Source organism: Mugil cephalus, chromosome 12 (genome assembly GCF_022458985.1).
Source record: "Mugil cephalus isolate CIBA_MC_2020 chromosome 12, CIBA_Mcephalus_1.1, whole genome shotgun sequence".
NCBI classification, from domain to species: domain Eukaryota; kingdom Metazoa; phylum Chordata; class Actinopteri; order Mugiliformes; family Mugilidae; genus Mugil; species Mugil cephalus.
In genome coordinates, this window is record NC_061781.1 from 13,381,960 (window position 1) to 13,409,880 (window position 27,921).

Sequence of the window (27,921 nt, forward strand, 5' to 3'; positions counted from 1 at the left end):
ACCTGTCAGTGGTCGTAATGTTGTGGCCGACCCACGTACATCTTATCAAAGTAGACTTGTTCACTGATAACACAAGTAAACAGATGTTAACTCTCAGATATCATTGTTCCCAGACCAGCTGTGAGTGTTGGCATGTTCATGTGTGTAACCAGGTCAGTCGTCTGCTGATGCTGGGAGGGGCCAACGTGAATTACCGCACCGAAGTCCTGAACAACGCGCCGGTGCTTTGCGTCCAGTGCCACCTCGGTCACCAGGAGATCGCCTCGCTGCTGCTGGAGTTTGGCGCCAGCGTAGACGTCATGTCTGAAAACGGCATGAACCCCCTGTGCTACTCAGCGGCTGCAGGACACTTGGGATTGGTCATGCTGCTCTGTAAGAGGGGCGCCCAGGTGAGGAGCTGGTGTGATAATAGATCTGATCTTGGTTGATTAGACATTTTTTATATATTTCTGTATGTATTTTTATGGTAAAATGAATATTTGAGCCTGTTTATTACTTGGATAGCTCAATATTTTAGCCACTCCATCAGTTTGGGGGTCCATGGCCTGAAAAACATTGAAGTTGTGTCTCAAATCTTTCTGTTTCATCCAGGTCGATCACGTTGATAAGAGTGGCCAGTGCGCTCTGGTCCATGCCGCGCTTCGAGGACACCCCGACATCATCCAGTACCTGCTGGAGCTGGAGTGGAGCGCTGAGGGACAGCAGCAGGACTGCTCTCTGAAGAACAAAGCTCTGCAGCAGGCTTTGATTGCAGCCTCCAGCATGGGACACACACAGGTCCGACCGACACACGTGCACCAAAGCCGCTGCACTCAAAAGAAAATTAACAATTCTGACGATGCATCTGAAAAAAAAAAAAAAAAAAATCGATCCACACGTGTATGACAACAATTCTTTCCCGCGAGTTTTTCACAATAACCTTCAACAAAGCATTTCTGAAAAAGCAGCGAGAACAATAGATAAAATCTGAGCACATTGTGTTCTCAGTGACGATGACTTCTGAGTCTGGATAGTTGTTCGGCCTCGCGTGTCATATAGAAGGATTTCGGGGATCAATCACAGTGCGGTGCCTTCAGCTGTCCAGGTGTGATGTAGACCCACGGTTTATTTTGGCTTGCTCATTAGCTGGGACGGGATCCTGAGGCCTGGCTTAGATTAGCGCAACTGGGCCAAGATAAGCCGTCTGCCTGGATGTAGAACGAACACCCTGTTAAAGTTCAGCTATTAATCTGACTGGACTCGACTCGCATAACCTAATACGGCGGACCAGACGTCCTCTGCTCTGCTGTGATTAATTTAGAATTGTTTGCTTTTTTTTTGCTTTTGACATTTGCATTTTTCATGCTGTAACCTCTTCAAGGTGTATTTGATATCTAATGCTGTAACAGTACGTCATTAATCTAAATTTCTTTCTTTGGCAGGTTGTGAGGGGCCTGCTGGCGTTGAATAATGACCACGCCGTACAAATTGATAGTCATGACACTCTGTGGGGAGAGACAGGTATGTCCTCATCCATCTTTTTGCATTACAGTCCTCTTTTGTATTATCACATGCTGGTTTGGCATTCTGGACCACGCCGCTGTAATTGAATGCTGCAGTGGAGAGTATCTCTGTCTCTTCTCCGGCTCTCTGTTTGACGCCGAGGTCACTCAACACGAACGCGTGCGCATTTCTACGGCTGCTGTAAGTCCTCCTGTGCTGCACGTTCTGGTGGAAGCATTACTTACTGTTGTCATGTGGCTTTGTACTTAAAGTTGGGTCGGCGCAGCAGCTCCTTTGAACATCTCCCAACTGTTTTTTTTCCAACACGCCGCATGACTTCAGCTGCAGTCCTCTGGTGGTTTATGTGAAGATGCTACCAGTATAGTTTATTTTTATTTTGTCTGCAGTGCAGAAAAGGTGATCAGTAGCGATTTCACTTAAGGCCACCGTGGTTGGATGTTTGCGACCATATACATTCAAATACACAAATATTTCCACCACAACATGATCGCGAATAATCTGCACATTATTCATGCATTATTCCAGAGCAGTGGTTCCCAACCTTTCTGGGCCCCCCCACCCCCAATTTAACCATCTAATTCAGTTTCTATTCATACAAAAAAGAATTTAAAAATTATATTCTAACTCTAAATTGCAAAATTTATGCCATACATTTAATATTAGTTATTATTATTATTATTTACTATTTTTAAGTCCTTCGTTTGCAGTTAGGACACATTCTCCTAGCCTTGTAAATTTACTCTCCAACAGTGACTCCAATGAAAAAACTCTGCATTAGATGATGCCTTCATGAAACATCGGAAATTCTGCATTCTAACTCGGAAGTGTCAGGCTTCAGATGTCATAGCGTTCACGTTGCAGGTTAACGTAAAGTTTGGTGTATTGTCACAGTTTGCTGAACATTAAAATATGGGCAGCAGATATTTTGTATTTTGGAAGCAGTGATTTCTGAGTTTGACAACTTAGAGCTTAGTTTTTCCAAAGTTGTATTGAATGCAGCGTCAGCTGAAGCTGGATCTCAACCATCCTTTCCAAGACCCACCCCCACCCTACGTCTGATTGGCTAGTGATGTTAGTTTAGAGAGGGAAAGTTGCGTTACTCTCATGTCATTGGTAGGTGAACTCAACTGACTCCTCGAACCTGACAACATCCCGCATCAACGTTTTTTTTTTTTTTTTGGTCATGTTGGAGATCTGGTGCTGGAGATATTTTAAGGCCTAGATATTGTACATGTAGGCAGCAGACACATGCGATACTGGTTAAAAACTGATGGTGAGCTCAGATTAGTCAAGTTTTGGTGCACCTGTTCTAGAGACTACCTGTTTTTAAAGTTCGCTGGTTATTTTAACTTGTTTGCTCTGAGAAAGCCCTTTGAAAGTTTCCGCTGCTGCCCTTTAAGAGCGATGACAGAAGGCGAGAGACCGTTTTAAAACTGTCATTTAAAAGTGATTTGAGGAAATGGTGCAAAAAAAAAAAAAAAAAAGCAGCGTGGCACAACGGGGAACGGCGTAAAATCAAAAGAGCAGGCGGGAGGCGGCTGTCAGGCGGACGACAGGTGACACGGAAGCTGAACAAAGTAGAAATTACGCACAGGAGACTTCAAGGCCACGTCGTCCTGGAAGGGTGCAAGCAGTTGTGTTTTTTGTTTTTTTTTTCCAGAAGCTACTAATGCACCATCTGAACGTTTTAAGAAAATGTCAACAACAGCAGGACGCACTCCCGATAACGTTTCACAGGTAGCCCAGTTTTTGAAAATCCAAATACCGAAGGACCAACGGCAGAACTTTGCCTTTCCTTTAAAGTCTAGCTCCTAAAAATACTTCTCTTATCTGGCTGCAGTGTTCCTCCTGATATTAATGTGAACACGTTGGACGCATTTGAAACGTTTCCTCTCATCTTCAGTGTGAGCTTCTGCCCCGAGAGTTAAGTGATCTGGAGCTATAACTGTTCAAATAACATCTCTTCTTACTTGACAGCAAGTTTTTTTTTCCATTTCTTATTTTTGGGGTTTCACACTATTGTAGATAAAAGGGAGAAGTTTAATAATAGTCTCTTTGTGTCTTTTGAAGGCGGCAGGATTTAGCTCTGAAAGTTTGGTGCTTCAGGAATGTGGGTCAGTGTGGGTATCTGGTGCTTGTGCCCCCTCCAATGACTGCAGGACTTTGAGACTTTTTACGATCCTGGGGAAAGCATAAATTAGATGTGTGGGAGCAAATTGAGATTTGATTTCATCACTTTCCACTTAGCCCGTTGTTATGTGCAGCCTTCCACTTGTAGCTCCCAGCAGAGGGGATGCACCTTTTGGAGATTTTCCAATTGTTTGCTCATAGCTGTCTTTCACCTGACATCAGACCCCAATCTTTGCAAAAAAAAAAAAAAAAAAACTCTCATACCACGAATAAATTGGTCACAAAATATTAATCGTACTCATAAATATTCGATCCCCTTGTATGCTGTCCATTATTTTCCTCCTCGGCTCGATTTGCGATGCAGACGTTAAATCACAGCCGTCCTTCCACGGTAATAAAATAACAGGCAGGGATGTGACGGCGCTGAGTTGTGGCACCACTGACCCCAAACAAAGTGACTCCTAAGCCATTTACATGAGTGAGTATTTGCATACTTTTGCACCCACCTGGAACTCATTTAAATCTCATCTTTATTCAGAATAGCAAACACAGTTATGGCCGTAATGTAGATTTCTATCCACTTGCTTGAAAAAAAAAAAAAAAAAGAAATATATATATAGGCATCTTTCTGCAGACGTAAAAGGAATATTTAGTGGTTTATTACCAGCGGCAGAGATGCACCGTTGTAGGGTGTAGAGTGTAGTACAAAAAGACTCAGCTAGTGTTGACGAGATGCAAAGACCAGAAGATGTTGTTTCACCTCGAGTCCCCTCTCCATTACCCTGCTGCAGGAGTGATAGTCCAGTCCCCGTGCTCCCATCCTGAAATATCCCCCTGACAACCGGTCATCCTCTGTTGTCTCCGCAACGATCCTCCGATGACACCCAGGCGAAACTCTGCAGCGCGTTTAAAATTCAATGGAATATTACGTCTTGATGCAAATAGGCCCGCCGTCCCCCGTGTTTAAATAGAGGCTGATTGGATTGTACATTTGTGCAAACTCCAGCTTTTTAAAAAAAAAAAAAAAAAAAAAAACCCTGTTAGGATGCAAAACTCTTCCCGGCTACGCAAAGAAAGGTAATTTAAATGCAGCGAATCGTTCCAGACGTTGTGAACGCGCCGGCGGGATCGGATCAAGGAAAAGACAAGTGAATCTTTCTTGCTGCAAAAGTGCAATCTCTTGTAATATGTGTTCTGCTTCTACTTGTTGTGGCAAATATAGTGGACGGAGACGACTTGTGCGTTCAGCGTTGCCGGCACCACTTGTCGGGGCAATCATCTTTTTTTCAATTTTGTATTATATTTATTTCACAAGATTGATTTCCTGCTGCTATTTGGTGGTGGTGATATGACACTTGCTTTTTGGCATGTTCTGTGTCATCGAGCTCGATGAATTCTGCATTTTATATTTCTACACTTTATGAAGTTTGGTTTTCGGAGAGAACCTTAAAAACCCTGAGAATGCCGATGGGGGACAGGATCCCTGGAGTCTGAATCTAGCGGTGGAGCGGATCAATAGACGGCGCCTTGGAAAACCAGGATGATGTGGAGGAGGAGAATTACAGTGAATCATAATAATGAGGACTTGGGAGGGACTGGCGCTGTGTAGTGACTTTGAAATTGCGGATGATTTTGACAGCCTGGGAAATAAGAAGCGTTAGGAACAGAGATGTTGAACGTCGGCTTCATCTAAGATCTTTTTTTCCCAGATATGTAACTTAAATGTGTGTGCTCAATAGCAAAGCATTACTGATGCACTTCTCCAGACTGAGCATGTGACCATTTCATAAATCAGTTTGTGACTTCTCCTTTTCACATCATCAAGGACAAACTGAAATATCCTGGTTGGAAATGATTGTAGGAGCCGGTCAGTGTTTGGTTAAAATGTCAGAGGACGGCGTCTGTGTTGTTATTGTTGGTGTGTCTGGCGGTGAAGTGGTCACGGCCCAGGTCGTTATTATGTGTTTACTTTGTAAATCTGTTGATCCGACAGTGATTTAGTGTCTCCCCCTCCTCCTAAAGACACTATGGAGGTAGTTTGTAGGTGGTCCGGAGGAGAGTTGGAACGAGGCTGACGAATAGCTCTCCAAACACAAGATAAGTCTCCTTCGATAAACCTGAAGCTGCATACTTGAAAAAATAGTGTAAATAGAAAAAGCAGACAACTCTCTCATATGCTCTCCCAAACCCAAGGCCGCGCTGCTCCCTGGATGACAAACGCAGCCTAAGTTTAGCTGCTTGGAGTCATTGTTCTGTTGGGTGCAGTGTGTGAGGATATCCATATTTTGAGCAGATGGAGGGTGGGGCTGTTTGGCTCCGATGACCGTTCATCCAGATGGATGATGTCAGTCAGACATGGAGGCTCAGCGGCACCTTAAATCTCTGAGGTGAACGTGAGAGCACAGCCGCTCCGATTCTTACCGCGGATCTCATTTTGTTTGGATAACCGCCGCTCCATTAAGACCAGTCCATCTGCTGACTGAACCGTAAGCATCAGACTTTCTAAGAATCTCTTTTTTTTTTTTTTTAAACGGGCCCCAGTTTGCGTGTTGACATTTAATTAGACGTTTTATTCTAGTTAATCTTGGCCCTGGACTTAATCTAAACAAGAATGTATGTTTACTGGAACAGTTTGACTTAGCTGCTTCAGTGTCTGGGTTCTCATCTTTCCGTGTGAGGAGCAGCAGGAATTTAATGAGTTTAATAAACGTAAACACAATTATCTGTTTTTAAACTCAATTAGCACCGAACATTATCTTGCATTTCCCTGCTCAGCTTTTCTGTGCAAAGAACGGGAGAGATTCTGGGATTAGCGTCACTGTTTCTATCCAAGTCTTTCCCTCATCCACATTCTTCAGAGCTATTAAAGGACGTGGGACGCTGCTCAACAACGACATAAGACTCTGTTTACAGTACACGCTACGTTCACTAATCTTCTTTCTTAATTCCTATCTCGTCGCTGTGGTGCGTCGGACTCGCATCACTCTGAACAAATGTGTTTTCTTCTGTCTCCAGCCTTGACGGCTGCAGCGGGCCGGGGGAAGATGGAAGTGTGCAGCTTCCTGTTGGAGGAGGAAGCGGTGGTGCAGCAGGTGAACCGGCGGGGGGTGTCTCCGCTGTTCTGCGCCGTCAGACAGGGACACTGGCAGGTGAGGGCTGCATCCTGCATGTAACCGCGAACTACAGCTACAAGCCTTTACTTCTGCTGAATGCGCTTGTTCTTAGATTGCAGAGCTGCTGTTGGAGAACGGCGCCGACATCAACATCAGCGACAAGCAGGGCAGGACCCTACTCATGGTGGCTGCATGTGAGGGTCACCTGAGCACCGTCGAGTTCCTGCTTTCTAAAGGTGAGCTCCCGACCTCCACCACCACCAGCATCCACTAGATGCTCCATGCTGTGGTCGCTTAGTCACCTCTCTTGTTTATTTTCTTGTATGTTTGCAAGTGAAACAAGCACATCGTAACAGTCTTGGTAGTGTTTAGTTCAGCCTATGTTGAAATGCACATGTTCACAACGTTTTCTACTGGTTGAGGAATTAATGCAGTAGATTGGCTAAGGATGGAGTATTTTACTGAATAATAGTGTTAACACTGCCTGCTGATGGGACAATCATTTATTTTGACATATTTATTCATATTTAAACTTCTATGTCTGTAATGTCAATAGGAGGGCAACCGGCTACCGTAATAACTGTAGTCTGTGCGCAACGTTTTTTTTTCTCATTCATAAAAAGCTAAAATTGGGGACATTTTTGGGGACAGCTATATCTGTGGGACAGGTCATCCAAAACAGGACAGAAATCAGGGACGTCTGGTCCCCCTTAAAAAAAAACAAAAAAAACAACCGACACAGCACCTTTTTTTGTCTTGCTCCCATTGGTCCTAGATTAGTTCAGCCTGGTCCAAAGCCAGAATGCCAACGTTTTTTTTTTTATCACTACACCTCAGTGAACTTCATTATTCCACGGTCTCCCGTCGCCGCGCAGTCTCCTCGTGCCATTAGATTAATGCGTTAAATGAACAGTGTGTGTTAAAAACGAGTCGTTTGTCTCAAAGGTGCGTCTCTAACTTCGATGGACAAGGAGGGACTGATGCCCCTGAGCTGGGCGTGTTTGAAAGGACATAAGAACGTGGTGCAGTTTTTGGTGGAGAAAGGTGCGGTCATCGACCACACGGACAAAAACGGACGGACTCCGCTGGACCTCGCCGCCTTCTACGGAGACGCGGAGATTGTGAGTGAAATTGGTTCGCCGAGAACTCCCCCCGGCGCGCGCGCACACAAGAACACCCCATTCTCATTCCAGCCTCCTTTTAGCCTCAATTAACATTCCTGTGCCGTTATTGAACGCACGCTGTTGTGCGTTAGCCCAGCTCCCGACTATGGACGCATTGTTTGTGTGTGTGTGTGTGTGTGTTTTTGTTTTTTTTAACCGTCTGTGTTCTCCTGCAGGTTCAGTATTTGGTGGAAAGGGGAGCAGTGATAGAGCATGTGGACCATAGCGGGATGAGGCCTCTGGACCGGGCCATAGGCTGCAGGAACACGTCTGTGGTGGTGACTCTGTTGAAGAAAGGGGCCAAGCTGGGTAAGAAGACTTTATTCCAACAAAATCTGACTAAGTGCAAAAGCTACCGAGAATGTGGAGGGTCAGTTTGTGTCCTGTCGAGTTCTTTCACGCCTTCTACACTTAGACCAGTGTGTGTGTGTGTCCTCACGTTCTTTAGTGTGTCGGCTTCATCTCTCCCTCATGTGCCGCTGGACTAATTTAAGAATGTGACTTATCACCTAAATGACATTCATAGAGCTCTCTGAGTCTGAGGCTAATCTGCACTTCGCTCTCCTGTCTCAGAAATAAAAACACACAGTAACGGTTTAAATTGTCTCTTAGAAATACAGCTCGAGACGTTTCACGTCGAGGGACCGCATGTTGTCGCGCTGCTCTTTGTAACACGTTTTCCTTTCCACCGCAAATGACGCCTCTTCCTCTCGCATGACCTCTTTTCTCTTCACTCCCTCCCTCCTGACTCCTTTTCTTCTTAACCGCCCCCCAATAAACTAAAGGCTACAGAACGTCTCCTTACGATCGATCAGGTACAATCTTTAGGTAACTTTACCTTGTACCAAATTCCTGAGAATACGGTGACCCATCCGTTTTGCGCCGAGGAGCGGCCGCGTAACCACATGCCCTCTCCGCCTGCAGGGAACGCCGCCTGGGCCATGGCTACTTCCAAGCCTGATATCCTCATCATCCTTCTCCAGAAGCTGATGGAGGAGGGGAACCTGCTTTACAAGGTAATGGCCTTGACTTCCTGTTAACGGTAACAGCGGTGCGCTGATGAAATGCTCCCGAGACGTCCTTCTGTTCAGCTGTTATGTCTTTTATATAGAAGTGAACAATGCAGTAATTATTGTTTTCTGGATTACTTTAACGTAGAAAATGAATAGATGTTCCGCACCACTTAGCAGCGTCGCCGTGATATATGTCTGACATTTAACGGAGTGAGATCTGCAGCAGAAAGGACAAACTTGTCGGGTGTAACACGTCCGTGTGTGTGTGTGTGTGTTATTTGAGGCTGTTTGTTCCACGTGTGATTGATGAGCTGGTGGGAGCTTGTTCCCCCCCCCCCCCCCTGCTTCGCTCCCCCACATTTTCAGCATTTCCTTCTGGTTGTGACATCTTCCTCACCCTGCATTTGCCCTTCCGTGTGTCCTCCAGAAGGGGAAGATGAAAGAGGCGGCCCAGAGGTACCAGTACGCCCTGAGGAAGTTTCCCAGAGAAGGCTTCGGCGAGGACCTCAAGGCGTTCAAAGACCTGAGGGTCTCTCTGTACCTCAACCTGTCCCGCTGCCGCAGAAAAACCAACGTAAGCCTCCCACGAGACTCATTCATTTATCGTTTCTGCATTTTTAGCGTGATCCCTACTTTTAAATGCTGCTTGCTGAAGAGTAGACTCTGAAAAGTAACCGAAATCTGTGCGTCCAGCATGTGAAAAGATTCAAGCATGTGCAGGCAGGGGGAAGCTTGTGAATGCTCAGATGGCAACGTGTTGAGGAGAAAGCTACAAATGTGCTGGACTCAGTCTCCTCAAATCATCTGCTGTAACAGGTTTAGTTCCTCCATGTGCCAGCCTGCCTGCTCACTGCTGTTTTACAGAATAATCTTTTTTTTTTTTGAGCTGGATGGAAATAAAACCAAAATATGAGGAGACTCGGAAGAATCTCGTACCAGGGTAACTCCTCGGCCGGCTTCGGATTCTTTCGGGTTTTTTTGGAAGCTCTCACTAGATTCTTTTCTGGATAATTGTTTCTGCAGAAGGAGTTTGTTTACACAAGTCCAGCAGGAAGACTTTTGTAGCGAGCCAGCTGTTTATGCAATTACATGCTGCACGCCAGCCGTAGATACGAGTGAAACGTGCAGCGCGGGGTTGTGTGTTTCTCCGGTAACTCCACCGCCAGGTATTTTATCTCCTCACGCATGCGGGAGTATAAAGTGTTGGAGAGATGTTTCACAGGTCAGATTTCCAGCCGTCACCTTATGTTTGACAGTTATGATCGACGAAACGTTCCGTCAAACAAGGCCTTAAAAATAAATGAAGTCAATGGTGTGTACTTGAATATATAAATAGCGACTTGAAGCCTTGCCAGTCACTTCAGCAGCGCCGACTGGTCGACTGCGATGTATTAATTCTGTTGCTCTGCAGGATTTCGGGATGGCTGAGGAGTTTGCAACAAAAGCACTGGAGCTCAAACCCAAGTCCTACGAGGCGTACTACGCCCGCGCCCGAGCTAAAAGAAGCAGCAGGTAAGACATCAGCAGCTTAATGCGGTCGTTCTCGTGTCGTGCGTCTGGTAACGGTGCCCCCTTCCGTCCGCAGGCAGTTTACGGCGGCCATGGCCGACCTACACGAAGCGGCCAAGCTGTGCCCCAACAACCGCGAGATCCGCCGCCTGCTCGCTCGAGTCGAGGAGGAGTGCAAACAGATGCAGCGGACTCAAACCAAAGGGGGCCTCGCCGGGGCCGCGGCCGCTTGCAGCCAGGCGTCGGGAGGCCACGACTCGGACCAGGAGCAGGACGGAGGGCAGGAGGACCCCTCGGAGCACAGCCTCGCTCGAGGTGCGGACGGCCCCAGAGACATTCTCGAGGAGGAGGAAGAGGAGGAGGAAGGAGGCTGCTGGTCCCAGAACAGTTACTCCTTCAACAGGGTCTTACCCTCCGAGGCGGCAGCTGTCAGCAGCAGCAGCAGCAGCAGCCTGGGACATCAAAGTCTGAGCCCCAGCTCCCCCCCAGGCAGGCTTCCTCCCCACAGATACCCCCGCGAGCACCGGGAGGCGCTGGCCCAGCAGGCCTTGGTCCTGCAGCCCACCAAGCAGGCCCAGATAGTCAAGACCAATCAGCACATGAGCTCCATGCAGGCTGGGGGCGGCGCATTGGGGGGCCGCTCGACGGGGACCAAATCCCAGTACGCTCCTTCAAGTCCCTTACCCAGCCGACACATGTCCAGCATGCTGAAGCCGGGCCCCGGCATCGACATCAGCCCCCTCCCTCCCCCAGCTGACGAGCCCGTGTACGGGAACCGCATGTTGCTGGCGGCCGCCTCCGCCTCCGCCGGTCTCAGCTGCGAAAGCGAGAGCCTCCACTCCTCCCAGGCCTCCTACTCGTCCTGCGGCGGCTCCAAAGCTCAAGACCGGCTGTCCGCCCACTCCGCGTCCTCCCTGGACGGGTTAGCCTGCTCCGGCCCCGGGCTCCAGGGGAACCACGGCGGCGACCAAGGGAAGGAAGGGATGTGCAGCGCAGTGGGGTCTCAGGCAGGAAGCAGCGGCAGCATGCGGGTGTCCAGCTCCACCAGCAGCCTGGCGTCCAGCAGCAGCCTGTCGGACAGCGGCAAGCTGGGACCCGACGTCCGCACCAAGATCTCCGACAAAACCAAGCACAGCCAACAGGCCGGCTCCACGGCAGAGTACAAGCCTAGACCCTTCATGGGCATAACTGACAAGACGGCTCGCTTTCAGCAGCAGCAGCAGCAGCAGCAGCAGCACAGCTTGCAGAGTCACCAGAGCCTGCAGTCGGCCACTCGCAGCTGGCTCAACCACTCCTCCGACGGCCTGGTGTGTCACAACATGTCGGCGATGGGCCTGCAGCCCGTCGACTGCGAGCTGAGTTACGGCAAAGCGGCGAGCGCCTACCAGGAGCAGCACAAACCTCCGCCACCTCAGGGCGGGATGGCAATGGGCGGCTTACAAAACGGCATGCACGCCAAGGAATTCGCGGAAAAGTTCTGCCAAGCCGCCAACTGTTACAAAGAGTCCAAGCCAGCGCTGGCTATGGCGCACACGTTCGCGGACAGCAAGCCCAAGCAGCCCGGCCTCGCCCGAGATAATCCTGCCATTCACGTAGCTTCAATGAAACCAAAGCGATCGTTTATAGAGTCGAATGTGTAGATTGTTTGTTTATCTCTCTTACGGTCTACAACGCGCGCACACACGCGCGCACACACACACACACACACACACACACACATGAGCAGGAACCTAAAACGAGACGGACTTGTTTTCAATTCTTTTTTCAAACCAGACCCAGAAAATATACAGCCGCACCACTTTTTAGCCTTGTGAGAAGTACAGTTTGGAAGCCGTTCCGCAAAACGGGCACCGAACGCTCCAGTTTTTACTCCTCCCGATCTGCCGCTTCTGTTACACGACAACATGTCCGTCGTCATTCAGCCAAGCTGGAGACATTGCACTGAAGGAAGAATTCGGACGTGTACCGTTCAGTCCCGATCGAGGAACCGGTGACAGGAAGCACTTTACGCACAGTTATAGGCCATGCAAGTGCTTAAAAGGACATATTCAGTTACAACGTGATGTTCGAAATGGAAATGGGGTTCAAACTGTTTTTTTATTATGGTGCTGAGAGCGGGGGAATTAAAAGGAGAGCGCGTCCTCAGTGAAGATGTAAGAAAGTGGAAGGGATGGGCATTCCTGTGTTCTACGTAGGATGTTATAGATCCTCACGCTGTGTATATTATATAAATACGTACTTTTCCTTCTTTTCAGTGAAGGTCTATGTTAAGTGTATTGACAAGTTCAGACTTGTGTATTTGGAGTTTTTAGGCACAAAGTTGTTCAAACGGTGTTAAAACATTTGTTAAATATATTTGTACATTATATAAATCACTCATTAACACTGAAATGATTTCCTTTCTGTATCTGCTTGTTGTTGCCGTCTAGTTTAATTTATTTACAGCGCCAATGGCTTGGTTAATTGTAAAAGCAATATATTTTATATAGTTATTTTTGCACAGCTACTAAGACATTTTATGATTCTCAATAATGTTGAGATTTAAGCGCATGCTACAATTGCAGTTTATATTGCAGAGTAAAAAAAAACACAAACAAATCTATAAAAATAAATGGTTTTGGGGCCCAGTGCCATCAGCTCTATTTTATTATGTACGTTAAATGCAATTGTTGCCATGTTTTCAGTATTGTGAGCTTTATTAGCTGTGATCACATACTGTCATAGAACATTATTGCCATAGCCACCATGGGAGAGAGAAATAAAGACCCACCGAGGAAAAACACACCAGTCTGCTGAGTTTTACTCTGAAACATAAGGTTTATTAAATTAAGAGGATAACTGTCACGAAGCTCAACGGGAGTGGAAACATACATCTGATTGGTCGCTGAGCAGCAGTTATCGCGGCCACAAATGGCAACTGCACAGTTTCCATTCCGTTAATTAACTTCACAGAGCCCGAGTTGTTGTAAACATTTATGCTTTTGCTGTCGTGTCAGCATCGTTCTGTAGTAAGCCATCTAAATGAGAGCACTTGAGTTGTTGAGACAAATGTTAAACTAAAGTGACATTTATATTACTACTTTTGTGCTTGGACTGAAATCATTGCAACGAGACACGTGGACCAGTTACAGATGTTGCTACAGCGCACATTCAATGCAGGAACATATTTAACCCTCAGGCCTCAGGCAACCTTAGGGACATTGTTGTCCATTTGAGCACAAATTTATTTCCTCTCCATTTGTCTGCCACTTTGGCTTTGTTAGTGCATATGGCACATTTTTTTGTAACAAAGACTATTGCTACAAAAATTTTCAAAAAAAAAAAAAAAGGTCAACAGAACACAAACACAAAATTGTAACCCAAAAACATCCATATCCAAAAAAAACACACACAAAATCTGATTTTTTTCTGCATAAATGTCTTAAACCACTTAGAGAACTACCAAAATTTAAATCATTTTAACCCTTTAAACGTCAGTTTGATTACTTGAAGGCCCTGTTGTTTTTATATATAAAAAAAAAAAAAAAAACTAATGTCCTTGGGTATGATCAAGATTATCTAAAATATTGATTGATGGCATTATTAGTTTTTGTGTAGTATCAGATTTTAAATTTACCACCCTCTTTTAACCTTAGCGGACAAAAATGTCCCATTAACTTCCATTATTAACTACATTTTTTGATCTCTCAGCCATGACACAATAAAATCATTCTTTCTAAAATATTAGGGCTTCATTTATGAGAAAAAACTATCAAATTTGTCATTTTTAGTGCTTGACACTAAAATCTGCCATCTCCCCATTATAGGGCCTATGCATAATATGTTATTCCATTCGTTTTTGTGCTTGTGTTACTGAGCTTAGCAGGCTATTATGAGGTGTGTGTGTGTGTGTCTGTGTGCCATATATCTCCTCATAACTAGATACTAGTTGGTGTAAAAACATGGTGGTCATTTCAGCAGATTCATTCTACAACAGTGGACAAGGCACAAAACCTCAAATTTAACAGTTAAAACTTGTTTATTTATGATTATTAACTTTTCTAGTTAAATATGACACAAATTCTATCAATAGTAACAAGCTATAACAAGTACTCAATTGAGGACATTGGGACTTCATTATTTACAATTCTGCTTTTGCACAGAAACATTAAGATTTAAAAATTAACATATTTTCTTACAAACTGGTGATATTATCATATCATGTGAAATAATCCTTGTGTCCACGCATGAGGACATCAGTTTTTTCCCCAGAAACATCCTGTTCAAAGATGATGCTTAGTTTTTATAGTTCTTAGCTCCTACTTATCCCAATTACAGGGAAATGTAGAAATTAAAAATGCATAGCAAACAAAAGCTCAGGTCTCAGGAGTTTAAGAATGTAGACCGGTTGATTTGTCAAAACTACACTTTAGTTTTTATCCTTGAAGTCTGTTCACGTGGAAAATTTGATGGACTACTCTCCTGATAAAATAATCTCTCTCTGCTTCACTGGAGGTAGCTCATTGCTCGGGGCCACTGGTGGGTCTTCTGATTGGTCTGATGATGACTAGGTAGTCCTGTTGCTAAAGACAAACAATAGAAATGTCTGTATTAAATTGCGGTTAAAAAATAAATAAATAAAAACTTGTTTGCAGTTACAGTGAACAAGAGTGGAGGAAATAACCAGACATGCAAACTGAGTCATGTTTTCCAATGTCCGTCGTCATTACTATTATTAAAGTTTTTTAAAAATGAGCAATGAGAGTGGACCCATGAGCAACACAGGAAGTTGGGACTCGACACGTGCTGCTGGTCAGAGCAACACAACCTTGCACCTGGTGATCCATTATTGGATGGAAATATCAATTGAACAAAATAGTAATTGCGTCAACGATAAGAGCACTTTTTAGAAGAGGTTTCTGTTTGATGGCAGTACCTGTTTTGTTGGACTGTGGAAAACAAGCCTTCTACTGGCTTGACTTCCATCGCGCTATGGCCATCTTCAGAGACCTGTTGGGGGTGAGGAGTGTTGTCTGTAGGGGCAGGTTGGTCATGGGGCTGGTTTTGTTCTCGCCTCTGATCCAGCTCTCGATAGACTCCCTCTCATAGGAGAACCCATCTGTGGAGCAGACACGCTGCTGAACACCAAGGTCATGATATATTTTGTTTGTTTGTTTGTTTCGCGTCTTTGTCATCCACTAACCTGCAGCAATGACTGGATCCTTCATCAGCTCTCTGGTGATTGGACACAGAAATTCATCTGGGACCTCTGAACCGCTCTGCTCCGCCTTCAGGGCCTCGATTTTCCTCAGGAGGCGACCGCGGAGGCCCACGGACTCTGAGAAAGCGACACGCTGCTCAGTATTCCCTTCAGACTGCACTGACACTTTTATGTTTCACGCTTTCCGGTTCAGCAAAGCAGAGGTTTATCATGAAATATGTATTTTAATACATTTTGTTACTCGCATTTCCACAGTGTTTTCTGGGAGTCTGAGTTGAATCAGTCCTCTGTCTCTCAAAAGAAACAAAAGCAAGAATAAATGTGGGCCCGGGTTTCGATAGATCTGAGCTGAGACAAAAAAAAAGTGCCGGTTGCGTTATCCTCCTCCGGAATAAAACTCCCAACAGGTTGCGAGAGGAAAATGGCTCTGCGCACAGCTGCACGTCTCTGACAGCGCGCTTTGAATTTGTCATCAGCTTCAAATTTCACCACCAAGCTACATCAGAGGGACGACCTGTGCAGCCACACATGATTGGTGGTGTGTCTGTGTATGCGATTGTGGTGCTGGTCTCATTTAGACAGAGAGCAGCTGCAGCGACATTACCCACTCCCTGTATGACATTAACACAGACAGTCCACACTCCAACGCTGATAGAGGTTTGCAAAAGTTTTTTAAGAGGTCGTATTGTGAGAGCACTGAACTTATTTAGTCGATAATCAGCTTTAACGTCAGCCAATAGTCCTCATCTGTCTGCACTGGTTTATTTATTTATTCATTTTTTATTTAATGTAGCTGGTGGAGAGCAGGAGGCTGCATCGACGTACAAGTTGAAATTTAATATATTGAGTGTTAAAAAACATCCACCGTGCTGAATTGTGAGCAGATGGGAAAAAAAATAATCCACAAACACGACCTTAGCGACCTCAAAGGGAGCGCGGACGAGGGAAGAAGTGAAGTTGCTGCGCTGCACTGAGGTTCATCGCTGGGTCACGTGCGCCAGAGATGTTTAACATCAAGTCTCGGACTGAAATGGAAAGTGTCTGAAACGCGATTCCGACTACAGCTTCAAAGTTTGAAAACTGCGAAACAGGCCGCGCGTATCAGCCCGAACCGAATACGCTCGCTCCCGTGCGTCAGGATCCGCTGATGTATTCCGAGGACATTTCATCCATTTATAGAACACAATCAACTGAAGAGATCTTCACAATCAGCTACTGTCTGCGGGGAACCACATCCCTCACTTGCACATGAAATATCGTTAATTTTGCACTCATGCACAGAGCGGGAAGGCGAGATGGAGAAAGGCGTTCGAGTGGGTTCAAGTGAAGCGGGCGGATGAAGCAGACGGTGGAGACAACAACTGTTTTGGAGAAATGGCAGCGTTCAGTCAACGCGTCTTCTCTCCGTGAAACCCAACGAACCCGTCACGCCCTCCGATTCCTCCAATGCACGACTCTTGGGTGGGAAAAGCTGCACTTAACGGGGTAATGCGTCATTTAAGATTTCCATAAGCTTCCGCCACTTTTTATTTTCCTTTCACTGGGATGCGAGCCATTAGCACCGCACCGTCCACTTTACATTTAGATTGATAATTTGATGCGAAGCTACAATAAAAGCGTAGAACGAAGCGGCCTCCACAGAGATACGGAGAATTATATCCAAGGGAAACTTTTTTTCCCCCTCCCCCTTCCCTTGCCTTACTCAAAGATTCATGAATATTTCATCAAGTAAAGTACGCTGGAATCTAATTTGCTCGTCGTGTGTGTGCGCCAGTGTGAAATGTATGCACGAGCGAGTGCGCCCGTGCACACATTTACACAAACGGCACGCATGGCACGGATGATGCTGTAGTTGTTGGTTGCGCAGCACTAAAAGCGCAGGAAATCTGCCGTTTCCCCCGTCCTTGTTGTGCGGTAACGACGAGACCTGTCCTCCATACTAAACGCATGGAAAAGGCATGAGACGTGCTTCGCATTGCTAACTAGCACGCTGGGCAGAGTGGCCTTCAGAGTTTTTTTTTTCTCCTGAAACTGTTGTCTGCTGTTCTCCTAACTACAACACAAAAGGGGGTTTTAACCGTAATTAAGTCTGATGCAGATAGTTACGTGATTGCGGCAGATTAAGCTGGAGACAGATTTTTAGCACCGTGCTTGGATGAAACTGGATATAAAGCACGCTGCAACCAGAATACAAACTCTACATATATGTCAGAAAATGGTTTTAAGCTGAGGATGCACGTACCTCGTGAATATTTTTACCAGCTGCATGCATGCGTTTTATTTATTTATTTATTTGCCGAGATAGATGATAGTATGGGTACCACATTTGCTATATGTGTTTTATATTAAACTCACCCCAGTGCTATTTATTAATATATTATTATCATTTTGCGTTCAGTCAGTGTGTTTGCATGCAGAGCTTAATCGAGCTATGCTCGAAATTCGACTTTCTGACTACAGTCCTTGTCCCAGTTTACTGACAGGAACATGTCATCCTCCTCCACACTAGGTGGCGATATGTGTCTTTTCCGCGGGTTAATACCATGTTAATATGGCTCGTTTTCTGGTTGCCCTATTACGTCATATAATAAACATGAGTCGTTCATGTGTCAGACCGGCATTTCAAACAATAGCACATTTTTTTAATCACGCACTTAAGTTCTCCAGTTATAGTCTGATTAAGGCAATAATTCGTTTTTTTTTTCACATGCATGTAAATGTACTGAGTATTAAGCTATTAAAATAATGCACAATTTAAAATATTCATTTTTAACAGTAGGGTGGCGGTATGGTCTTCTGCCTCCATTTATCCTTTTACTAAAATATGTTGGATTCATGTTGATGTGTATTTAAAGAAATAAAAATGTCTAATCAATCAAAGATTTTGCGACCCCCCTGTAGTACCTCCACGGACCCCCTAAGGGTCACGGACCCCCTGCTGAAGACCTATGAAGTAGAGATTGCCAGCATTAAAAAAATGAAATATTCCCCTAAAACTGATGCTGACATTTCCATTTGCTGCTGATCTTGCTGACTGGCTGCAGTTTGTCTGGAGCCTTTCCGCGCTGTGACCTTGCGCGACCCCGCAACCGACTAATCTTATTGTGTGAAGGATTATCGGTGTTTGCGAGGTAAAGGTCACCCTGCGCCGCACTGTCCTCGCGCCGTGATATGCGACTGTTACGAGCAGACAGAAACACCGCGGCTTCACGGCCCCTAAATCAGATCACTATTTTGGAGGAAAAAATAAATCAGAGCATCGATGAAAGCGGCTTATGTCCTGCTTTTCTATCCCGTCTTGTCGTGTTTTGGGATCAGACAGTAAATCCCCCCCCTTTAGAAAAACAACAGAAAAAAACCCAAAAAAACACTGAATCCTAAAGTGCATTTGAGGGTGTGTGCACTCTACACTCGTCTGCTTTATATTCCATCCTCACCAATTCCCAGCTCGGCCGTTGTTTCCTTGTTCAGCTGGATAAGCTCTGCTCCGTCTATGTTGTTGGCTTTAAAGGCACCGACGAGCTCCTCCAGTCCTTCCTCGCGCAGCCAAGCCTGAACATCCCCCTCGGACCAATCGGCGAGCAGCAGCGGCCTGGAGTGACCCGGCAACTTCCTATCCGCTAAAAAACACAACAGGAAGGGAGGAAATGCTCGACTATTACATGTCCTGAAATAAAACGCTTCCCACACACACACGAACACACACAGAAAAGCACGCATTCACTCTGTGGTGATAATTACTTTCATGCTAACCTTAAATCTTCACACTATGATTTAAAATATGACGACTTGATTTGTGGCCCCAAAAGAGCCACATTTCTGTTCCCGCGACACACACACACACACACACACCTGGGCTCACATAAAAGCGCGTGATCCACCAAAGGAAAGGAAATTGCATCCACGGCTGTGTTATTTCAGACTGTGCCAGCATGTAGCTCCTCAGCCTTCACCGCGCTATCCTAGCGATGATTTATCACACGAGGAGGAGACACACCGGCCTGTAGCGTGTTAATGATACCTCGCGGCGGCCTCATAGTTCCCATCGCTGATCATTAGCCTTGGAAGGATAAATCCAAAGGCTGGGACGTGTGGCTCATTATAACCCCGCGTTAGGTTTCCACCCTCACCTTGTTCGACGTCTGATAGTCCAAAAAAAAAAAAAATCATGTTACCATCAGTTGAAATATCTTCCACAAAACGTCCGTGGCTGCTTTTCCATCCAATTAGGCTTCATTTTGGGAGAGAAACTGGCACCTCTGATGATTAAGACACTAAGCTAGGCCCCTTTTCGCAGCAGGAATTAACGATGGCTCAGTTCCATTAAGGATTGAAAGTGAACCAGGGCACACGACATCAGGACCTCCCTCTGAGAAGAACAACGCGGCCATCATTAATGCATCAAGTCAAAACGTCTGCGGTGAAAAAGGTCCATTGTTTATATTTTAGATGAGCAAAATTCTGCAAAAAAAGAATTCCTGCCCCGAGTTCAGTTAAACTCAGTGGAAATATTCACTTATTGGGTCTGCACAACAGTGAGCAGCCCTCTGCGGCCTTGGCCGATATCGCCTGGAGTCTCCCAGTCTAGGAGTCTGAGTCATGGAAACACTTCCAAAAGCACAAAAAAAAAAAAAAAAAAAAAAAAAACTCAGAGTGCAGCTCTGCTGTCTGGGACAGCTCACCCTGCAGTGTTTGATGAATCCGACAGACGCACATACGAAGCCCCTTTCATCATCTCCATTCTTTACAGCTCGACAGGAGAAGCCTGCTGATGGTCTGTTTTTCTTATTGTCAACAGGTCCCACGACAAGACCAGAACCAACAATGAAACTGATGCTGCTAATAAGTTTCGTGTGTGTCGCAAAATCCAGTTTCACCGTGCCCCAAAATGTTGTCCAAAAAAAAAAAAAAAAAAAACATTTATATAAATACACCAGATGATGGGTTCCTTCATTTCCATAAGCACTGGTTCTAATTTATTTCCAGTCAGTCCCACATACATCATCCCGCTGCAGTAAATTCTCCCTAGCAAGGCCTAATGCATATTAATACGCAGCTGAAAATAAACACAGAAAAGCCAAAGTAATTACTCTTGTTCGAGCACATTTTAAACTATTTCTACTTAACAAATTGTTCTAAAACTATTATGTCCATATTCCAAACTAAAGCATGGAGATGTAGAGTTCACTTCCTATGAACTCGAGCCTCAAATGCATCTGTTTCCTTAGCTGCTTTGGCTACAAACACAGATTGCTAATCACTGTGATCAGACCTCCGAGTAGATCAATGCTGGAAATCACATGACGTCAACAAGCTCTCACCAGCGACAGCAACAGTCCATGTCCAGCCTTAGGAGGACGGCGATGGAGGGGTCAATCAAGCACGCGGCACGAACACAAATCAATAGAGCGTGCTTATTCCGAGCAGGTTTTTAGTACGTGCGTTCACACCCAAACACATGTTTATTCAAACCAGAGAGAACAGATACTGCATACCAACATTCCCCCACAATGCAATGCACAAAGGAGATGAAGGAGCCGCTCCCAGCTGGAGAAAATTAAACAAATGTCGGTGAAACGTATCCAGAAAAGATACAGTTTTGAAGTTGAACTTGTAATGATGTTCCAAAAAGACATCTGATTGAAGTCTGATGTCCTACAGTGTACTGAGAGGTTATATGTTTACCAGCTGGCAGTAACACTATACAGCAGGGGTCCTCAAAGATTTTCAGGCCAAGGACCCCCAAACTGATGGAGAGATTAAGTAGAGACCCCATACTTATATGAGTTCTAGTCATCATCATCATAATTCTGCCTTCAATATTAAGCTATTTAAACAATACACAGATTCAGATATTCCTTTTTTTTTTATTTCTATTCTTAGTTCTAGTGACAGTGCGATCCATTTTGGCCTCAGTAGTTTGCCGACGGGAGCGAGCTGCACCGTTAGCTTCTCTTCTGCTAATGTTGCAGCGTGCGCCTGTGATTTTACCTGGGAACTGAACAGGGTCTGATTTGGGACAAGGTGACACATTGAACATGCACACGGGCAACGCCAGGCAACGTAAGTGCCCCAGTTTCAGACTTTTTATATTCAAGTTTTAATCACCTTATTTTAAATTTAAATATCTTGTCAAAACGCTGCACAGTCAGTCACTTCAATCAGTCAGGAGTCTGTAGCTAGAGGTGAAGCGATGCCTTCAGTGATAATGCTAGAATAATGTTAAGCAGACGTATTTTTTATCATGTTCAACCACGCAGCCCTCGCTGTTAGCATGCTAAATTTGGCTAATTAGCACCGACTACACATATAGGAGCCAATATTAACAATGTTACTACAACAAAATAACGGCACCTTATTTTCTTTCAGACATTTGAACACAAAACAACGTCTTTTTGCTCGAAATCCAACAATATCAGCGCCGTATTTCATGGTAGGGGATATCTCACTCTAGCTTGGTTTAAAAACTACACTTTGGTTTTCTTTTAGGAGGTTACTCAGCCTCTTGCAAATATAGAAGCTACACTTGTTTATGTGGGTTTTCAAAAAACTACGACATAATACCGGCTTTATCCTTTCAAGCCGGGCTGTTCTTATTTCCTTTTATTCCTGGTTTTTGATCCCCCCCTCCCCCCCATTTGCCACATAAGATTGGGATCATACTGCACAGTATGCTCGCGCATGACAAACAAAAAAAACTAAATTTAAAAAAAAAAAGACAAAAAGAAGAAGAAAAGAAACAGCGATACAGCAGCGGGCGAAGATGTTTTTCGCGCAGGCAGACGACATCTCTACCAAACACAGCACATCACGTATTGAAATGAAACTTGTTTCTGATGGGAAATGCATGGTGATGCATTTATTTACCTTGGCACGGCGTCCGCTTTGATTCAGCTGCTGCGGAAAAACATGAAAGGGAATGAGATTAATGTGTGAAAAGAGAGAAAGAAAGACACAAGATTAAAGGGCAGAGAGAGAGAGAGAGAGAGAGAGAGAGAGAGAGAGAGAGAGAGAATGAGGTAGAGGCATGAAAAAAGGCAGATCTTCATGGAGATGGAATTTGCTTTGTCAACATCAACCTGACTAATGGCAGCTGTGGGGGTGGCGGTGATGGAGCTTCAAGGCCTCCAGATGTCTGACGATTGCACCTTTTCATTTAATATTCCAAATATTTTCTTTCATGTTGGGTTGAAACTTTTTTTTTTTATCTGAGGAGCATTCGAGTCCGTAACAACAGCTCTGCAGGGCTCAGCCGTAGTTTGAACTGCTGCACCAATAAACATCAATCACAATCCCTCCTCTGGACCCTGCAGCCAGACACCAATACACATGTAATAGGAGCATCTATGGTTGGATATCTCCCAAAACACTCCTTTGGGAGGCTTCGGCTCTGTAAGTGGCTTCTGGGCTTTGTACCACTGTTAACAGTCTGTTTTTTTTGTTTTTTTTTTTTTTTTTCGAAAAAAAGCATATTTGCTGGCGCCGAGCTAAAGTATTTACCAGCGCTGCCGTTGTCTCCATCTCCTATTCTCCACACGTTTACCGATCTGTCCATGGAGCCGGTTGCGATCCAGGGAAGGGTGGGTGACATGGCAACGGCGGTGACATACCTGCAGGGGAAGAGGGAGAAGAACGCGAAAGAGTGTGTGACAGACTCAAACTGGCACAGACAGAGAACAGCCTGAAAAATGAAAAAGGAAGGATGATAAAAAAAAAAAAAAGAAATGCGGTCTTAGATCGCACTGAATCTTAAATCCTTTCATGCACTTCAAAGAGCTCTGCTGGTTCGTACCTGTGGTGCCACATCAATGACTGCGCAGAAAGCAGTGCTGGAGAATATGCTATTGCATCACTGCACCCCAGAGCTCCACGGAGGCAAAAAAAAAAAAAACCTAATCAAGCTAAAATCACAGGTTTTTTTTATATCTGGAACCCTGGGACTCCTGCTCTGCTGTTTATGTGATGGGAGCAGAGAGGGTGGAGGCGGCAGGGCAGGTCATTTACCTGTCGTGTTGTTTCAGCGTGTGGAGCAGGGACCCCAGCTCCTGTAAGCACACAAAACAAGAATGTTTCACCTGTGCGTTTACACAGGCTCAAAACTTTTATTTTTTCCCCTTTAATTAAACGCAGCAGCGCACTCAGAAAGCCTTACCGCATCATATACCGCAACGCTTTTATCCACCGAGCTGTTGAGAAAATAGAGAGAACATAGTCAGTTTTATAGGCAGAATCCATATGCGTGCGTTTACACTGCACAATAACAAAATAAAAATGGATTCTTGTCACAGATTAACCTACAGCGCGTTTGAATTTAAGCCAGGGGCGGCAGAAGGAGCCGACAGAAGCTATAAAACGACCAAGCTCCTCCTGTGGCCGACTGACAGAACAGCAGGATCGATGCTCACCAGTGGCATCTGCTGTTTACAGCTTGGATAAAAAATAAATAAAAAAAAAGCATTTAAACATGCAGGAGAGACTAATGGAAACCTAATTTGCCCCAGACGAGAAGATCATTTCACTACAAATGGTATTATAAAAGCTGACTGGAACAGAAATCAATATTGGGTTTTATTCGGTTTATTAGTGCCGATGTGAGGACAAGGAGAAGTCATGTGTTGCGTTCACGTGCCTTACCCTGAGACGACCAGGGCGCCGTCAGAGGAGAAAGCGCAAGACAGAACCGGAGCCGACTGGCTGGCGAGAGCGTGAAGCAGCTTCATGGCACAGGCTGAGGGTCGACACCAAAAACGCTACAATTAAAAACTTTTTCAGCAACTCTGCTCCCTTTCAGCTGCATCACCTGCTACTGAGAAACTTACTGTATTTTTGCTAATGAATGACTTGTTTTGCCAACACTAATTGCTCTGTGGCAGCATGCGCCTTATCAGTACGTAAGCCCACTCATTTTAAATTAATCCTTCCTGGAGTCCAGAAAATGTAAATGCTGTTTAGAGTGGGAGGGTAATTCATTACTCAATCAAAACCCTGAAAAAAAAAAAAAAAAAAAAAAAAACTGTACACCTGAGAGACAAAAATAAACCGAACAAACATGTGGATGGGAAGCAACGGGGAACTCTTCAGAACTGACTAAAAAAACTATTGCTACGCCCCACGCGGCTTCCGTTTTATCCTGACATAAGTACATTTCCTCTGGATGCGGGGCCATGGAAATACACGGCTCGAATGCAAAGTGCAGGGGCTAGAAAATTGTTCCATTTCAAAAAGCGCTCCCGGCTTTTAAATTGGCCCCCGTGCTTCCCCCGAGCCGTCCGCACTTGATTCCCTTCTACATAACATACTGGAGGAGGGATTCAAGCATGCAATCCTCTCGCAAAGACAAGATAAACGCGCATTTCACGAAGGCGAAGGCCCGTCTCCAAGCTCCTTCACATCTGAAAAACCCACAATCTAAAGAAATGAAATGAGTGCAGGCGCTGGTCCTGGCGTCCTTCAACGAGCTGCTCGCGGATGAAAAAACCTCCACGGACTCCGGGTCGCCACGTGGGACGCGTCTCATCCTCCGCAGAGACGGCCGTTGCCATGGCAACGCGTCTCAGGAAGCTAACAACGTGGCATGTTCACACACACATAGAAAGGAACATACAGTCTGTGGCGGGCAACCTGTGAACATTCACAAAATGTTCTCTCTGTCGGTCGTGAAAGATATATGAATGTCACAGTGGATGCATGCGCCTGATTTTACGCTTTTACACGCGCTCACAGTCCAGTCCTGCTGCATTTCAGCAGAATGTCTTAAAGTGTTCCATTATCACAGAGTCAGTCAGCTCCACACACACTAATAAAATTATTCTACTCCGCAGAGAGATTTCAAGGTTGAAGCAGTCAATAGACTCTGCCCCCTCCCTCCCTCCCTCCCTCATGGGCGCTGGAGTGAGGGAGCAGTCGGCTGAGGAGGCGGGCAGAGAGGTCAGCCTACCTGCTCCTTCACGCTGGGAGACGATCCATATTTTCAGCTGGCTGTCCTGTCCGCAGGAGGCCAGTCGAAACTCCGCACAGCAGCCGTCTGCGGGGAACAAAAGCAGCCACATCCCCTCCGTCTGAATGCTTGCTCACGCTCGACCGAGTCCAACAGCAGAAGAAGACAAACATGACCCCGATGGCTTATTTGTGAAGCGTTAGCAACAGACAGCCAGCATCTTTTATGCTGGCAGGAAGTATGTTATGATAAGGGGCCAGATATTTGATCACGGGTTTGATAAGTACTGCAAGCTGTGATAGTTCAGATCCGGAGGACTGAGTCACACCAAAATCACACAAGAGTATTAATGATGGAAGTAAAACAAGCAGAAACTCTAAACAGTCTCGTCCAAAAGAGGCTGGAAATAGTGAAATATAAATGGCTATTTTTTTTTTCCAGCCAAGAGCTAAGAGACTGAATTTCAGTCCAGTTTGACTTTGAGACGTAATAAACAAACTGCTGTTCGGACCGAAGCCACAAGTGAACGAAGAGCAGCTGGAGTGAAATGACTGGAAGCGCTTACCGACTTTGAACTGTGGCGCGAAGCAGCAGCAGGTGACTCCCAGGTCGTGCGCGTCCTTCTCTGCGCGCAGGAGCCTGAAGCTCACGTCCCAGAGTTTGAGGTCTCCGTTGGTGCAGCCGCTCGCGAACACGCCGCCGCACGGAGAGAAGCTGCAAGCCACGACGCTGGCCTCGCTCACCGCACCGCACCTGTGACAGCAGACGTTGGTTCGGCGAGGGTTAGAAGGAGAGAGCGAGGAGCTGACTCGCCCTTGAACTCTGAGCGCTTTGCATCAGACTTCGCTTCAGGCGCCGGAGTCCTCGGTGTAATGGGATTCATCCAAACCACCTGTTGGAGTTTTAAATCAGAGTGACACGGCAGGCCTCGGGCTGCTTGGAGACACTGTGAAAACAATGGTGAGAAACGTCTAGATTTGAAATAACCCTCATATCTCTTCTAAAGGTATTTTCTGAGCAGATAGCGGCTGTGTTTGTCTCACATGTGGTGCTTTTTCCACCTCCATTAGTCTCATTCCTCTCTCCTGGCGGAGCGGTAACCTGAAGCGTGACCCGCAATCAAGCCACCACTGATGCTTCTTTAAGCGGCTGCTTCTACTAATTGAAGACTAGCACGCCACGTCTCCAGCCGGTTTCTAGAAACTACAAACTGAGCTCCAGCACAATGGATGAACATACACAGTCCAAAACTCGCATACTTCTAATGCACTCATCAGAATTCAGAAACATGGGACTCAGAAGAGGAACTGACGACAGCTGTGCAAGGACTCCATCTACTGATGAAGGCAGTTAAAGTTTCAAGTGCGTGGACTTAAAATTGTTAAGATTAAACCTCAGTCAAAGGTCAGAATTTAACTTTCGCTTTCTACAAAGCATGCGCTCATAGCGGTGGGGAGAGGTGACTGTAGGTGAAGTTAGTTCAAACAGCTCTATAAACCAAAAAGCTGATTAGTCTTATAATAAACAGACAGAAATAACTGATTAATACGTGAATAATGTTCAAGTATTTCCTGGTTGCAGCTGTTCATATGGCGACGTGAAGGTTTACAAGCACATCATCATAAAACAAGATAAAGTTGGGGAATGTGCAAAAACTAATAAAAGACAATTAACTCTAAATAATGAGGTCCCAAGCAGTTGAATACTGCTGACTGCACTGGGTCACGCCGTACCTGCGTAGTGTCTTGGAGGGAAAGTCCCACAGGGCCACGGTGCCGTCGGAGGCCCCCGCCAGCAGGAGCGATGAGTCTGGAGCCAGTGCGCAGACTCGGAGCGGACTGCGGGCCGGGTGCTGCAGCGTCGCGGTCGCCTCGCCCGTCTCCGAGCTCCACACGATGACGGCTCCATCCGTAGAGCAGCTGAGCAGGAACCTGCCGCAGGAGCTGAAGCAGCAGCAGTGGACCCTGTAGCCGTGGCCCGTCAGAGGGGAGAACGGGAGCTCCGAGAAGTCGGCGGTGCTGTAGACCCGGAGGGTTTTATCACCCGAGCAGGTCGCCAGGAGAGACGGGGAGAAGGCGCAGCAGCTGGCCTCGTCCGAGTGGTGCCGCAGAGTGCGAATTAAAGACACCATTTTGTGTCAGGTGTGCGCCGGCTCGCTCGCAAGGTGGCGCAAAATGCTCAAATATGAAGCGAAGAAGAGGAGGAGGCGGGCGATAAACACCTGATGGAGAAATATTGTGTGTCTAGCGTTTAGTTAAAATAAAGAGAGGGGAGGAAAAAAGCTCTGTTGTTCCTGGTGTGTGAAAGGGTTTCTCCACTTCCGCACCCAGCACAGTCATAAAATCTGTTTATC

General features: G+C 45.8%; 2 protein-coding genes across 3 annotated transcripts in view; one reads left to right on the forward strand and one right to left on the reverse strand.

The window, feature by feature from the left end:
* tanc1b (tetratricopeptide repeat, ankyrin repeat and coiled-coil containing 1b) overlaps positions 1 to 13,213 on the forward strand; it is a 98,156-nt gene extending 84,943 nt beyond the window's left edge. Inside the window, exons 16-27 of one of the 2 annotated variants that reach the window (XM_047600284.1) lie at positions 153 to 389; positions 592 to 777; positions 1,422 to 1,500; positions 6,649 to 6,782; positions 6,859 to 6,982; positions 7,692 to 7,867; positions 8,086 to 8,218; positions 8,695 to 8,724; positions 8,834 to 8,925; positions 9,350 to 9,496; positions 10,334 to 10,434; positions 10,508 to 13,213. In XM_047600284.1, the coding sequence (XP_047456240.1) occupies positions 153 to 389; positions 592 to 777; positions 1,422 to 1,500; positions 6,649 to 6,782; positions 6,859 to 6,982; positions 7,692 to 7,867; positions 8,086 to 8,218; positions 8,695 to 8,724; positions 8,834 to 8,925; positions 9,350 to 9,496; positions 10,334 to 10,434; positions 10,508 to 12,071 (3,003 nt within the window). In that variant the 3' untranslated portion in view covers positions 12,072 to 13,213. The remainder of the gene's footprint in view (positions 1 to 152; positions 390 to 591; positions 778 to 1,421; positions 1,501 to 6,648; positions 6,783 to 6,858; positions 6,983 to 7,691; positions 7,868 to 8,085; positions 8,219 to 8,694; positions 8,725 to 8,833; positions 8,926 to 9,349; positions 9,497 to 10,333; positions 10,435 to 10,507) is intronic. The other variant, XM_047600285.1, reaches the window with a different exon arrangement.
* An 868-nt stretch (positions 13,214 to 14,081) lies between these two features.
* LOC125017194 (WD repeat, SAM and U-box domain-containing protein 1-like) lies at positions 14,082 to 27,913 on the reverse strand. The gene is made up of 12 exons (XM_047600056.1): positions 27,302 to 27,913; positions 26,134 to 26,321; positions 25,569 to 25,655; positions 24,266 to 24,359; positions 23,784 to 23,817; positions 23,636 to 23,676; positions 23,132 to 23,241; positions 22,499 to 22,528; positions 19,069 to 19,251; positions 15,614 to 15,748; positions 15,347 to 15,529; positions 14,082 to 14,993 (listed from the first exon to the last, which is right to left on the reverse strand). The coding sequence occupies exons 1-11, from the start codon at positions 27,697 to 27,699 to the stop codon at positions 15,378 to 15,380; spliced, it is 1,452 nt and encodes a 483-aa protein (XP_047456012.1). The 5' UTR covers positions 27,700 to 27,913; the 3' UTR covers positions 14,082 to 14,993; positions 15,347 to 15,377.
* Between the last annotated feature and the right edge of the window lie 8 nt (positions 27,914 to 27,921).

Excerpts from the sequence above, each read along its gene's own strand:
- LOC125017194 (XM_047600056.1), bottom strand. The coding sequence starts at position 27,699 with ATGGTGTCTTTAATTCGCACTCTGCGGCACCACTCGGACGAGGCCAGC. Across the intron at positions 25,656-26,133 it reads CGCGCCACAGTTCAAAGTCG|ACGGCTGCTGTGCGGAGTTT; the intron begins GTAAGCGCTTCC and ends TGTTCCCCGCAG. Across the intron at positions 24,360-25,568 it reads CTCCCAGCGTGAAGGAGCAG|CCTGTGCCATGAAGCTGCTT; the intron begins GTAGGCTGACCT and ends GTCGACCCTCAG.